The 14,806-nt window shown below is 59.7% G+C and overlaps 2 protein-coding genes across 2 annotated transcripts; both read left to right on the top strand.

Annotated features, from left to right (window-relative positions):
* Positions 1-58: 58 nt before the first annotated feature.
* On the top strand, positions 59-3,027 carry C8A04DRAFT_36965 (exoribonuclease 2; the record flags this gene model as incomplete). The annotated part of the gene is made up of 2 exons (XM_062783712.1): positions 59-2,250; positions 2,331-3,027. The coding sequence occupies 2 exons, from the start codon at positions 59-61 to the stop codon at positions 3,025-3,027; spliced, it is 2,889 nt and encodes a 962-aa protein (XP_062637508.1).
* Positions 3,028-5,084: 2,057 nt separating this feature from the next.
* C8A04DRAFT_11820 (uncharacterized protein) lies at positions 5,085-14,593 on the top strand (the record flags this gene model as incomplete). The annotated part of the gene is made up of 14 exons (XM_062777105.1): positions 5,085-5,138; positions 5,245-5,493; positions 5,575-6,906; positions 6,977-7,326; positions 7,388-7,502; positions 7,573-8,699; positions 8,928-9,510; positions 9,577-9,736; positions 9,820-10,109; positions 10,191-10,478; positions 10,544-13,540; positions 13,634-14,081; positions 14,142-14,253; positions 14,311-14,593. The coding sequence occupies 14 exons, from the start codon at positions 5,085-5,087 to the stop codon at positions 14,591-14,593; spliced, it is 8,388 nt and encodes a 2,795-aa protein (XP_062637507.1).
* Between the last annotated feature and the right edge of the window lie 213 nt (positions 14,594-14,806).

Raw genomic sequence — 14,806 nt, 5'->3', positions numbered from 1 at the left:
CCCCCCCAAACGCTCGATGCTAACATGTTCTGTAGATGGTGTTGCGCCCCGAGCCAAGATGAACCAGCAGCGATCCCGCCGATTCCGCGCAGCCCAAGACGCCAAGGAGAAAGAGGAGGACAAGCAACAGCTACTCAAGATGCTCAAGAAGGAAAAGGGCAGCACCGCGCAGGCGGAGCCCGTGGAGACGGTGGTGAAGAAGGCGTTCGACTCCAACTCGATCACGCCGGGTACACCGTTCATGGACATCCTCGCGGCGAGTCTGCGTTACTGGTGCGCGTACAAGCTCAACACGGACCCGGCGTGGGCCAAGATGAAGGTGATCATCTCGGACGCTACGGTCCCCGGCGAGGGCGAGCACAAGATCATGGAGTTTGTGCGCTCGCAGCGCAACTCGCCCGAGCATGACCCCAACACGCGCCACGTCATCTACGGCCTCGACGCCGACTTGATCATGCTGGGGCTGGCCACCCACGAGCCGCACTTCCGCGTGCTCCGTGAGGATGTGTTCGCACAGCAGGGGAAGGCCCGGATGTGCAAGCTGTGCGGGCAGACAGGCCACGACGAGCGCAACTGCCGAGGTGAGGCCAAGGAGAAGAATGGCGAGTTTGACGAGAAGGCCAAGGCGGCGCCCCTGAAGCCGTTCATCTGGCTCCATGTGTCCATCCTGCGTGAGTATCTTGCCATTGAGCTCCAGATCCCCAATCTGCCGTTCCGCTGGGACCTCGAGCGCGCCATCGACGACTGGGTGTTTATGTGTTTCTTTGTCGGAAATGACTTTTTGCCCCACCTGCCCGCGCTCGAGATCCGAGAGAACGGCATCGAGACGCTGATGGCCATCTGGAAGGATAACCTGCCCGTGATGGGCGGGTATGTAACCAAGGACGGGCACGTTGATCTCGAACGCGCCCAGTACATCCTGGGCGGCCTAGCCAAGCAGGAGGACTCCATTTTCCGCAGGCGAAAGGAGACCGAAGACCGGCGCGAGGCCGGCTTCAAGCGGCGCAAGCTGCAGCAGCAAGGTAACCAGAACGGCCGGGGCGGAAGAGGAGGAGCCCATGACTCGCCGCTCGGTGGCCGGGGCGGTGGTCGAAGGGGCGCACCCGAGGCCAACGGGCCGCCCCCGGGGATGAACCTGATTCCGGTCTCGAGCTTGCCCAAGCCGGTCATCACGCACGATATGGTGATGAAGGGCCGTGGTGCAGGCGGCGTGGACCAGGCCAATGCAGCTAACAAAAGTGCGGCCAGTGTGCTCAAGAGCCAGATCCAGGGGTTGATGGCGAAGTCACAGGAAGACAAGGTCGACGCTGCAGGTCCCACTGCGGCTGCGGCTGCTGAAGGTGGTGACCAGGTGATGGAGGACGGGGACAATGACAAGACCGACAAGACGGCCAAGACGCCGCCTTCGGCACTGGGGAAGCGCAAGGCGGAACTCATTGAAGATGACGCCAACAGCACTTCGGAGTCCAGTACACCTGGTGCTGCAGATGACGAGGAGCCGACGGACACGGTCCGGCTCTGGGAGGAGGGCTACGCGGACCGGTACTACGAGCAAAAGTTCAAGGTGGACGCCAAGGACATTGCGTTCCGGCACAAAGTGGCGCGGGCCTACGTTGAAGGCCTAGCGTGGGTGCTGATGTACTATTTCCAGGGTTGCCCCTCGTGGGAGTGGTTCTACCCGTACCACTACGCGCCGTTTGCGGCCGACTTCGTGGACCTGGGCAAGATGAAGATCAACTTTGAAAAGGGTCGCATCTCGCGCCCCTTTGAGCAGCTCATGAGCGTGTTGCCCGCGGCGTCACGTCATGCCATTCCGGAGGTGTTCCACCCGCTGATGACACAAGAGGACAGCCCGATTCTCGACTTCTACCCAGAGGACTTTGACATCGACCTCAACGGCAAGAAGATGTCGTGGCAGGGCATTGCCCTGTTGCCATTCATTGAAATGCCGCGTCTGCTGGCGGCCATGGATACCCGGGCGCATCTACTGAGCCCCGAGGACCAGGCGCGCAACGCGCCAGGCCACGATGTGCTGCTCATCTCGGACGCGCATCCGGGTCTGTACGAGGATGTGACGTCGCATTTCTACTCCAAGAAGCAAGGGGCGTCTGAGTTTACGCTGGATCCCAAGCGCAGCGACGGGCTGGCTGGCAATGTTGAGAAGGTGGAGGGCTATGTCCCCCATGGCTCGCTGGTGTATCCGCTTGACCGGAATACCATGCCGGATGTCGACTATGATCGGTCTTTAAGGTATGTCCTTTTTATTTCAAACTTACAATCCCAAACATCCCCGCATCGGTCCAGCAACAGTCTAACTAACACATCCCCAGCGTGAACTACACAATGCCCACAAGCTCGCACATCCACAAATCCATGCTCCTCCGCGGCCTCAAAATGCCCACCCCCGCCCTCGACCGAAGCGACGTCGAATTCGTCAAAAGCAAAGGCCGCAGCGCCGGCCGCAGTTATGGCGGTGTACCGCTCCGGAACAATTACGGCGGCGGTGGACGAGGAGGCGGCGACAGGATCAATTATGCTGGTGGTCCGCCCCGTGGTGGTGGTCGTGGTGGTGGCGGTGGTGGACGGGGAGGGTATCATGGGCAGCAGCAGTATGATCGTGGATATGGGAATGGGTATGGTGGTGGTGGTGGTGGTGGATATAATAACAACAATGGCTATGGTGGTGGAGGTGGTCATCAACAGTATGGTGCTCCCCCGCCGGGCTGGCAACCGCCCCCTCCGCCTGGGTTCCCTGGGTTTGGGGTTGGTGTGCCGCCGCCTCCGCCGCCGGGTGTTGGTGGGTATGGTGGTGGGAATCAGGGGTATGGGGGGTATCAGGGCGGTGGTGGTCATAGGGGAGGTGGGTATCAAGGTGGAGGAGGGCATCACGGAGGAGGTGGTGGCGGTGGATATCGGGGTGGCAGTGGTGGTGGTGGGTATCAGGGAGGTCAGGACAGAAGGCGTGACGATCGGTATACCCCTGGAGGGGATCGGGGATATCAGGGTTCGGGGGGTTACAGGCGGTAAAGATACCTGCGGGATGTGTTGGTGAAGGAAACTGTAGGGTATGATGTGGGCTGATGTGGAGGAACGCGCTACTCCTGTGTTTTGTTGTAGAGTTGCAAAACTTGCTATCGATTTTTTGTCGATTTTTTGTCGATTTTTCTGTTGGCGTTGGTTGTGGTTTGATCATGTCGGTCTCTCTTTAGAAGGGAAATTGGCCGATAAATGAATTCAACGCCGCCGCTACCGAATTAATTGGGCCTACGAATACCCCTCGCTATCCCTATTCTTGCCCTTTACCGTGTTCTCCGCTTAAAGTAGCTCAGGTCGTGCCAAGAGCAAACAAACAAGTCCATGACCCCTTCTTTGACGGACCCCTAAAGCTTCCCAACCGGCCCGACCCCTCCATCGGTTCGGGTCGGCGCGTCGGCTCGTGACAAACTCGGCAGCTTTCTGTCCGTACCACTGGGATCCCTCGTCTGTCCTCTTTTTACGTGGGACGAAGTATCACAGTGATTAACTAATTCCTAAGACAACGGTTTGCACAGTCTATGCACGACAATACTGTCGGGAAAGCAGTCGGCAAACCAACAGCAACAGTGGTTACTGATTAGCACATACTGCAAGCGGGTGTAGCGGCATGTAAATGTCAGCCCATTGGGGGCTGGGAACGGGGAATTGGGTCCTGCATATGCACTCCTTTTGAGCAGCGCGGTGTGGTGTGCTGGAGCGACTGATGCGAGCGGTACGAAATAAAAGCGTCGAATGGGGTGTCGTGTCTGTGACTAGTTCGAGAAGAACATTAATGGAACCTGGAAGGTGCAAGCCATGTTCCATCTAGTCGGAAGCTATCAACGGAGGAAGAAGTTTTAATACTTTGAATCGAGTTTCCTCGAAGAAAAGTTAGTTGATTCTTCGCTCGCTAACATTGTGGTTATTCAGTTTCATCAGAACGGCGTATTGTCGAAATTGCGTCGTCGCAAACATTTGTCCTCAAACTGTCCATGCAGGAACCAACCTCCGATGGGCGAGAGCTTGGCATTCAACAGCTCCTGAGCTTCTGAGTGGCCAGAGAATGGAGATCCACCAGAACACCCAAAGCAGCCACTGAACGTCCATTGATCAGGCGGGTTTACGGTGGAAACCCACCGCTGAGGGATGGCGAAAGGTGCGAAGGTGCAAAAGCGAGCAGGGGTCCCCGCTCTCCGTAGGTGTGTGGGTTTCTCCCATGCGGGTCACCTCACCATTGAGCCATTCCACTTCCGCAACGAGGTGGTCCGTCCGCCCGCCTGCCCGCCCGCAGCGACTTGCGAGGTCTGCGGTCTGCGGTCCCACGGTCCGTGTTTAGGACACTTTTTTGGACCAGGTTCAAGCAGTGGAGGTTCATTTCGAGTTTCTTGTCGCCAGCGAGCGAGCGAGCGAGCGTTCGTTGCTCGAAACTTACCTTTCACCTTTATGAGCTTATCCTCCGCTCCTCCACATTTTCGCCACGACGAAGGCATCTTGCCCTATCCCCCGCGCCTAGCTTTGAGTGCCGACGACCTACCGACCGGGAGGTGCGAACGAGACAACGACCGACTGACTGACTCGAATCGGGGTTCCGACGGCGACTTTCATGATCCCAGTCGACCAAACCGTCTAGAACGTGGGAACGACCGACGAGTGCCGCAGGACCGGCCTTTTTCCGTGCGTGTTGCGTGTTGCGTGTGTTGTGTGGTGTGTGGTGTGTGTTCGGTGTTCACCCATTGAGGGACGACTTTTTGCTTGAATCACCCAGCAGAGTCCAACGACCCGTATCACGACAACTGTCCGGGGGTGGTTACACTGCGCGTTGTGTGTTGTGCACGACTGCCACGAGAACGAACGACCAGAACGAGGAGACGACAGGGTCAACCGTGCCCCTCTCCCCCGCCGCAACGACGTCGACGGAAACCGGAGAGACAAGAGTATAAAAAAAGGAAACGGAAAGACGGAGAGACGGAGAGCACCAATTCGGTAGCGAGTACAAAAACAACACCATACACAACTGAGAGCTCAACCATGAGAATGCGCCGGCAAAGTCCTGCTCTTGTCTACGTACAATGAACGGCGACGCGGGCCTGGTCGGCTGCCTGGTCGAAAGGTTGACCAACAAAGTGCGTCCCTTGCGTCCCTTGTGTCCTCGGGAGTTCCTATGCCATGTCGCTGTCTGCATGTTTAATATCAGTTGTCAATTGTTAAATCTCTAACGCTCCCCGACAGCTCCCTCACCGTACCGGCGCGCCGACTCAAGAATTCTCCCAGGACGAGATCGTCTGCATCACCCGCGCCACTCTCGTCAAGATCAGCGCAAACTCCATCCGCCTCGTTTTCGATGCCCTCCTTGCCCTACTCGAAGATGCCGTCCGGCCGCATGGCAAGACCATTAACTCGCACCCGCCCCATGTGCTTCTCTCGGAGCTCTATGTCCTCGAGCTGCTCGCCGACTGCTGCGCTAGCAATTGGTACCGGGTAGCAGCCGGGGAGGCCGGCAGCAACGACAGCAACAGCAGGTTGAATAACCGGCCACCAAGCAGCAAGCCAAACGAAAAGTCAAAGGATGAAACCAACAAGACCCCGGGCTCGCCCGCGCCCGAACCGGCTTTATCCTCGGCTCAGCGCGCCGCCTTCCCCCGGCCCCGGGCTCTCGCCAACGAGCAGGTCCACCGTCTTTTCGACGTCCTCAAGGTGCTCTTTGAGCCCATACCCGACAACTACTCGCTCCCAGCCAAGGCGATCCTCGACGACTCGTCCGCCAAACATGTGGCGACTCCCGGCGCCGAAGACATGGCGCGCACGCCTCTGTCTGCCTCATCTAACGAGCCCGCCGAGACACGCAACCTGCTGCAGGCGCACGCAGGGGCGATCGAGGCGAGCATCAAGCTCATTATGGAGTACGTGACGGCATCGAGCTGGGCGGGCGCCTTCGACCTGTTCCGCAACGTCATGTATACGGCGCGCAACCACATGCCGCCGCAGAACGGGGCGATCCCGACGGCAGCAACGGCCGAGGAAGAGCGCGCGGCCCTGGTCATGATGCGCCTCGTGTCGTTCTTCTGGGCAGACGGCCACAAACTGAGCCTGGTGGTGCAGGAGTTCTGCTCCAGCTTCCTACACTTCCGCAAGGCGTTCCAGAACACGATCGCGGTGGTGGTGCCGCAGATCATCACGCGGTGGCTAGACCGGCACCCGGGCGAGTTTGTGCAGCTGCACTCGACAGCCGCGACGGCGATCATGGGCGGCAGCGGTACCGGCAGCGGTACCGGCAGCAGCGCGAAGCGGCGTGAGAACGCGCCCGACACACTGTTCGACATGTCGTTGACCATCGGCGACCAAGGGCGGCGTAAGACACTGCTATACCCGATGCAGATGACGCTGCTGTTCCTGCAGCCGGACGTGTTCGAGGTGGCCAGCAACATGCGTGACGCCAAGGGGTCCGGGATCGCGAAGAAGGTGCAGTTCCTGGACGGCCTGCGCAAGGCCCTGCGCAACCGCAACGAGCAGGCCGCGTACTGCCTAGTACTGCTGCTGCGGGCGGCCCGCCACTTCGACGCCGAGAGCGACTCGGCCCTGATGAGCTACGCCATGGACGTCCAGGACGAAGTGCGCGACGCCGTGTTCCGCCGCATCACGCCGGGCACCGAGGGCGTCGTGCTGTACGAGCAGGATATCTTGACGGCTGCCTTTGTGTCGTTGACGCACCTCAACTTTGACTACGCCGTCGACTCGCTGGCCGTGTCGTGCCTGTCGTCGTCGGCCCCGCATAGTTTCCGCATCGCTGTGATCCAGGCGTGTGCCCACTTTGCGCGTCTAGAGGGCGGCGACAGTGCCCTGTACCAGCCGCTATTCCGGGCTGCGAGTTCTTTTGTCCAGGGGCAGTTGCAGGTAGGTTCTAGCCCTGTCATATATTTATCTGTTTTTCTCTTCTCGCCCCTGTTGCTAACCAACTGATTAGACCATGGCCGACCTCCTAGCGGACGGCTACATCAATGAGCAGAGCGCCCAGCGCAAGGCCGTCGAGAGCGCCCCTTGTATCAGCATGGCTTGCAACATCCTCAGCTTCCTCGACGCTTCGCCGGCCACCCTATTCGAAGGCCCACCCACCGACCCTGACGAGCGGGAAATCTTCTACCAAGAGAACCTCAATGCGCTAATCGCGTGCCTGATCGCAGCCGACGAGAACGTCCGGCGGCTGGCGGCGAGTGTAGCGGGGCGGCTGTTTGCGTGCGAACAGGCGCTGGCCAGAATCAAGTCTTATCGGGCGATTGGGTCGGACGAGTGCAAAACCAAGTTCTGGCGGTTGACGTGCGTTTTCGTGTTCCATTTATACTCTTCAGCATTGGGCTCTTGGTACTGACACAAGCAGATCCCTCATTCTCATCTCGATCTGCGACCGGACGAGACTACCCTGCAACTCCGAGGCGCTGCGGTCCATCAGTAGCTATCTTGAATCAAGGCTGCTTCTCCTGACGTCAATTCCGGTAAGGATCATCTCATCTTCATCATGATCCCTGGGCCTGTCTCTCTTGAGGGTACTGACTCTTGTGTTAGGAACTCGGCCAGACGTCCGATGAAATCCCCGAGCGGACTGCCGCGTCGGGTAAACTCGAGAAGCTCTTCCTAGTCTCGCTCTGCTCGGCCGAGATCGAGGCATGCCAGACCGTCACGCAGTGCATCGGCACGTTCCTCCAGGAGTGCCACCTGATCGACAGCGGCCCGGCCACAGTCAAATCGTCGCTCACGCTTCTCCGCAACGCCGACATCTTCCGCGAGATCTCGTCGCGCGAGTTCCGCTTCACCGGCATCGTAGCCTTCCAGAAGCGCATCCGCGGCCTGCTCCGGCGCATGCAGTACCCCAGCGCTGGCATCCTCGATGCGTGGGAGTTTGTGTTTGACAAGTGGCTGCAACTCTCGATGGAGCTTTCGCAGGCCGGCGGTCAAGGCCCGCCGGCCACGGAGCGCATGGTGGCCGAGTGGCGCAATTACTCGGGCTTCCTGGCGTCACTGGGGGGTATCTGTACGGCCGAGCAGGCCACCAACCTCGAGGAGCCGGCCATCAGCGGGCTCAAGTGGATCGATCGTTTCTCGGCCGGTGACCGCTACTCGGCGGGCGACAACGATGACGAGCCGCTGCTGGCGCGCTATCTTCGGCTGAGCATCCAGCTGCTGGCCTGCGCTAACGTGCGCGTGCGCGAGACCATGCGTGAGGTGCTGTCGTCCGAGGTGCCCACCTCGCTGTTCCAGCCGCTGTTTAAAGCCCTCGAGGCGGAGCTTGACGTGCTCTTTGCCGGCGCTCTCGAACCGAGCGTCAGGGGAAGCCAGGGGCAACAGGGGCAAGGCGCGGACAACGACATTATCTTCGCTGAGCAGTCGTCGTCGCTGCTCAAGGCCCTGGTCGAGCGTCTTGACTCGTCCTCGGAGGTCGGCGCAGCCTCGAGCCTGCATCTCGGCGCGCTCTGCCTCAACTTTGCCAAGAGTCTCGAAGGGATTATCGACACGCCCAGCAGTCTGCGCGTCAAGATCAAGATCTGCCAGCTCGTCGAGGCCGTGACCAAGCGCAAGGAACAGCTCAACCTCCGTGATGACGTGCACGTACGCAACCAGCTGCTCGAGTACATCTTCAGCTGGATCGCCCGGCCACGCTCCCCGCGCGACTCGGCTGCGGCCGCGGCGCTCGCGTTGCAGGCCACCACCGCGTCCAGTCTCACCTCTCTTCATGCCAGCATCAGCGCCGGCGGCAACACCGGTAGCGGCAACAACAACAACAACAACAACAACAACAACGCCAGCTCTAACAACAGCAACACCATTACCCCCACCACCAGCAATAACAACAACCCCAACGCTACCACAGGAGCCACCTCAACCATGACCACAACAACCACCACGACCACCACTGCGTCCAGCCGGCAGGAGGAGATGCTTCGTTTCCAACGCGACCTAGACAACGCCTGTCTCCGCTCACTATCAACCCTAACCTTCCGCCTACCGCTACAGCCAGGCGGCGATGGGACGACCGACGTAGGCATGAGCGAGCAAAAGTCGCAAATGTTCCACTCGTACTTCAACCGCTTCCTCTCGCTACTCAACATGGACTCCAACAACAACGGCAGCATCGATGCGGCCGGCGGACGGGGGGATTACGGATACCATGGGTATCATCACGGGTACTACCACGGGCCGCACCATCACTACCTCGGACCTGCTGTTGCCGGTGGGGGTGGAGGTGTTGGCGGCGGGGCGATCGGCGGCAGCAGCAGTAGCAACTCTGAAGCGTCGACGTCGGATCTGGCGATCACGATCTTGTCGAATTTGCTGAGTGCTAACATTGATGTTGGGCTGAAGCACTCGCTGAGTATTGGGTATCATGAGAATTGGAATATTCGCAAGGCGTTTATCAGGGTGTTGTATAACATTTTGGTGCAGGGGACGGAGTTTAGTAATCTGAGTGATGCGGCGGTGAATGAGAAGTATGATAAGCTGTTGGAGGTACGTCATGTTTTATTTACATGTATTGGCCCCCCCTATTTTTTGGACGAGGCTGACAGATCTCAGATTGTGACGAGCGACCCCGGGTTGGCCGTGGCCATGGCGGGGGTGTGTCCGAGCCACGATGTCGACGAGCTGACGATCTCGCTGCTGAATATTTTTGAGGCGAGGGGGAGCACCCTGGACCTGCTGGAGGCACTGATCAAGCAGGAGGTTGAAGAGACCAGTGAGTGTCATTTATGCCTTCTATAATTTCCCCTCTATAATTTCCCCAACTTGCTGTCTTCTCTTAGCTTACAACCCACGCAGGCCACGAAACGGAGCTCCTGCGCCGCTCCTCGGTAGCCATCAGGATGCTTATCATCTACACCAAGTGGAAAGGGGCGGCCTACCTCCGCGACACGCTGCAGGGCGTGATAGACCGGGTGATCGCGACGTCCCAGGACATGAGCCTGGAGCTGGACCCGGAGCGGGTCAGTTCGCAGGAGGAGCTGGCGGCCAACGTGAATAACCTGCAGCTTGTGTCGCGCGTGTTTATCGACAATATTTGTCACTCCGTGCGCAAGATGCCGCCTGTGTTTCGCAAGATTTGCAACATTGTGAGTTGACACATGGCATCCAACTTTGGACAAGTCAGTAAATAAAAAGAGGGATATGAAAAAGCTGACAGGATCCAATAGATCTCGGAAACGGCAGCGGAAAAGTTCCCCGACTCCAAGTACACGGCGGTCGGCTCGTTCATCTTCCTGCGCTTCTTCTGCCCGGCCATCGTGACACCGGAGAACGAGGGCCTGCTTTCGGAGCCGCCGTCGAGGGAGACCCGGCGCGGGCTGCTGCTGATTGCCAAGGTGATCCAGAACTTGGCCAACAACATGCTGTTTGGGGCCAAGGAGCCGTACATGTTCCCGCTCGTGGACTTTTTAACGGAGAATATTTGGACTGTGACCACGTTTTTGCGCGAGATCTCGGTATGTTTCTGTTCCTCTCGTCCGTTTCCCACCCATCATATCCAACCCTAACCCTGACGGTATAGATCCCCCCTCCACCGTTTGAGACCCCCCCAGCGGCCGAGTCGTTCGAGTTCGGCTCGTGCGTGGCGCTGCATCGGTTCCTATACGAGCACTGGGACCTAGTGCGGCAGCGGTTGGTAGCGCGGGAGAAGAAGGAGTTTGTGCGGTCACCGGCCGAGTCGACGCGCAGCAGCCGGTCACCAGTCCTAGAACCCCTGAGGAACCTGATCATGAATCTGGGCCCGCCGCCCCTCGCGGTGACGTGGAATCGCCCCCAGATTCCGGCCAACAGCCCGCCGTCGTACTCGCGGTTCCAGGACTTTATGCTGCGCAATGCGTTCCGGGGCACCGAGTCGTTTCTCACGGCGCGAGCAGTGTACGACGCGGGTGAGAGCAAAGACGGGCTGTCGATCATCTGCATCATCCTGCGGCACATCGACGGCGAGGCGATCGACTTCGACACCATGATTTACTGCTACCTCAAGATCGCGAGCCGGCTGTGGGACCGGCCCTTTGCCTTGCTGATCGACTCGACGTACTACACGGGGGTGAACGAGCCCAAGGACGAGCTCTTCCACAAGATCGACCAACTAACCCCGCGCGAGCTCTCAGACCGTCTGAGGCGCATCTACATCTACAACCTGAACAGCGCATCCAAGAAGTGCCTGCGGCGGATCCTGCGGGTGTCGGCCAAGAACGAGGGGCATGTCTTCAGCCCGGCGCGGGTCGAGTACCGTCTGCTGGGCACGCTGCAGGACCTGCAGGTGCACTTCCATCTCAGCCAGCTGGTTCTGCCGCGCGAGACCGTCGCGGTAGTGACCGATACGCGTTACGTGTTCCAACCCGTCACGCGGCTGAGCAAGTCCAAGGGCAAAGTAGACGTGCAGATCAAGGTCGGACACCAGTTCGTACAGGTCACGACGGCACAGGTCCAGGATATGCCCGGGTTCCGGCAGAGCACAACGGTCAACGACATCTTCCGGTTAGGCGACGTCGACGAGGCCCCCACGGCAATCCAGACCGAGGACAACTCGGCGTTCGGGCTGAAAGCCGACGGGGGTCGCGTGGTCATGTACTTTACCAGTCCGCACAAGGCCGAGATCCTGGCGACGCTGCGGGGGGCCAAGGCAAGGCACGCGCGGGACACCCGCGGGGGAGGCAAGTCGTCGGCCACATCGCTGTTGCTCGAGCAGCAGCAGCGCCTGATCCGCCCGCAGGACGTGCCCGGCACGCTGCTGAACCTGGCGCTGACCAACCTGGCCACACCGGACCCCGTGCTGCGGTTGTCGTCGTACAACTTGCTGAGCGCGCTGTGCAAGGCCTTCAAGTTTTCGGCCGCCACGTCGCGGCTGCTGAGCGCGCGCGAGATTGCGATCCCGCTAGACCCGTCGCGGTTCATTATTGATATCAGCCGGAGTCTTGCGCAGACGGAACCCCAACTGACGGCCGATTTCCTGAACGAGTTCTTTGTCGGATGGGACAGTTTTTTGGAGGAGCAGAAGCCGCTCAGCCTGGCGTACATGGCCCCCTGGATCCCGGGCCTGCGGACGTCGCTGCTCGCAAGCGAAACGGAGAGTGACAAGGGGAAAGAGAAGATCGCGGGTTTATTCCGCAAGCTGCTCGATGTGGCCGTGACGGACCCGACGCTGGCTGTTCCTCTCGAACAAACGGTCTGGCCGGCAATTGCGCAGGACGAGGTGCTGCTAGACGTGTTCATCGACGAGGTCGTCAAAGCCGCGCTGAGCCTCGGGTTCGAGGACGAGCAGACCGAGACGCTGACGTCGATCGCGGCGGCCATCGGCACCGTCACGCTGCGCGGCAAGATCGTGTCGCGGCTACGCAAGGGGCTCAACCGCACCTCGCTGCGTCCGACACGGCACCTGCCCGACAACCCGGTGTGGAACGAGCTGTGCGTGCTGCTGCAGTTCTGTCTGGCCTTGTCTTTCGACAGTGGCGTGCAGGCCCAGATGTACCTACCCGAGATCTTCCACGCCGTCACCATGCTGGCGAACACGGGGCCCCCCGACGTGCGCGCTGTTGTGCATCGGCTGTTAACCAACACTCTGCATTCTGCGAGTACTGCGTTCGTGGCGTTAGACGAGGACCGCAGCGGCAAGCTACGCGCCACGCTCGATACGCTGTCGGATCCCAAGAGCAGCGGCGATATATTTATCCATGTCCACCCTTCTGGCCATGGACACTCTGCCGGCGGTGGTCTGCTATCACTGCGCGACGGTGCCGCGTCTATGTCGACCCACACTGCTGGTGCTGGTGAGGCTAGTCCGACACTAGCCGCCACCGAGGCCCTCGCTACCGTCCTGTTCGAGACCTGCGCCGTGGCTGCCCCCTCGGTCGACCTCGCCAATGCCTGGCGCGCCCGCTGGATGAGTCTGGTGGCTAGCACCGCGTTCCAGAATAACCCGGCCATCCAACCGCGCGCGTTCACCGTCATGGGCTGTCTCGCGCGCGAGGAGGTCGACGACGACCTGCTGTACCAGGTGCTCGTCGCCCTGCGCCACAGCGTCGGCCGCTTCGGCGAAGACATCCTCGCCGGCAACAGCACCAGCGCCACCAGCAGCAGCGACATGCTCGTCGCCATCGTCACCGCGCTGTCCAAGATGATGGCCAAGTTGCCTTCCGCATCCCGCTACGGCGTGCAGCTCTTCTGGCTTGCCATCTCCCTGCTGCGTCTCGTGCCCTTCCCGCTGTTCAACTGCACCGCCCTGTTCCTCGAGGCCGTGCTCGCCAACATCAGCACCACCCCGGACATCCGCGACAGCAGCAGCAGCGAGCAGGTCGTGGCTCAGTTGTTGCGTGGTCGCGTGCCCCTCGAGCAAGCCGCGTCGCTGCTTGACGAGGCCTATGGGATACATTTCACCAGCGAGAACTTCCACTACGCTGCCTGCGCGTGTCTCGTGCGTGGGCTCACCGACAGCGTCACGCGGGCCACGGCCCTCCGCGTGTTGTCCACCTTCCTCGTGATGACCGTCCCCAGCAGCAGCAGCAGCACCGCCCCAGGCGTCACCTCCCCCGCTAGCCGCGGCGACCGTGACGGCGATGGTTCCGAGACTGAAACAGAGACCGAAACAGAACCAGAACCAAAAACAACAAAGCCCGCTACAGGCCCCCGCGCCGAACACAACCTCCACGACCTTCTCGCCTCCCCCTACATGGCCCTCATGCTAGCCCGCACCACCTCTGCCGCCGAACTCCACGAACACCTCTGGGCCGCCGGCATCAACGTCTCCTCCTCCTCCTCCTCCTCCTCCTCCCTTTCCCCCACCACTACAGACAGTAACAACAACAACCCCAATACCATCCTAGACCCCACCCTCCTCCGCGCCGAACAAGACCTCTCCCCCCACCCCTACCAACACCGACCGCACCATCGCCCTCACCCGCACCCCTCCCGCCGTCTCAAAGACAAAGACCTCCTCCTCAACACCGCCATCGAACTCGTCGATTTCGCCTGTCTCGATGACGCGGTACAACTGCGCAGTTTGCGTTGGTTGCAGCGGGTTGCTGTTGAACGGCCGGGGGTGGCGGTTCATTTGTGCGCTGGTGGTACTACTACTTCTAGCAGTGGTAGTTCTGGTGGGGCTGGGACTGGTAGTGGTGCAGGTGGGGGGCTGCTGGTGCCGCTGTTGAATGATGTGCTGTTGCATTGTCAGTCGTCGGCTACGGTGGAGGCGGCGCAGGCTTTGCTGAGGACTGTGATGGGGAGTGCGAGGTTGTTGGGGGGGTTGGATGAGAATGTGGGGGGAAGTGGTAATGCTGGCGGGAGTGGGAGTGTAACAGGAGGAGGGGTTGGAGCGGGGGCTGGGTTGAATGAGATCTTGGAGGATATGGGTTTTGCTGGGCTGTGGCGGAGCTGCTCGTTTACGCTGGCGCAGGAGCCGCAGGACCGGTCGTGTTTTGCGTTGACGGAGAAGTTGATTGAGGTGAGTTTTTTTGGAGTTCTCTCCTCTCTCATGTTGGAAACTATACTGACTGATTATGTCACAGCTCATCATTTTGTGATATGGATAGCGGACGGAAGAACTGAAAAGGTTGATGTTTGTTGGATACCATGAGGTTTCAAGTGTACGCACGGTACGGTATGGTATGGTACGATGTATGAAAAGACCATCTACAATGTGTGAAGGGAAAGAAAGAACTGGATTGGATTGGATGTATGTCTTTTTGTTTTGTTGCGGAGCGGTTCGAAAATGAGCAGATGGACGCCATACTAGGGGAGGCCAAAAAGGCCTAAACCCATAGTTGTTTGTATTTGGTATCAGATCAGT

Source organism: Dichotomopilus funicola (genome assembly GCF_033296635.1).
Source record: "Dichotomopilus funicola strain CBS 141.50 unplaced genomic scaffold C8A04scaffold_27, whole genome shotgun sequence".
NCBI lineage: Eukaryota > Fungi > Ascomycota > Sordariomycetes > Sordariales > Chaetomiaceae > Dichotomopilus > Dichotomopilus funicola.
The sequence above is the reverse complement of the archived record's forward strand: the minus strand, read 5'-3'. Positions and strand labels throughout refer to the sequence as shown.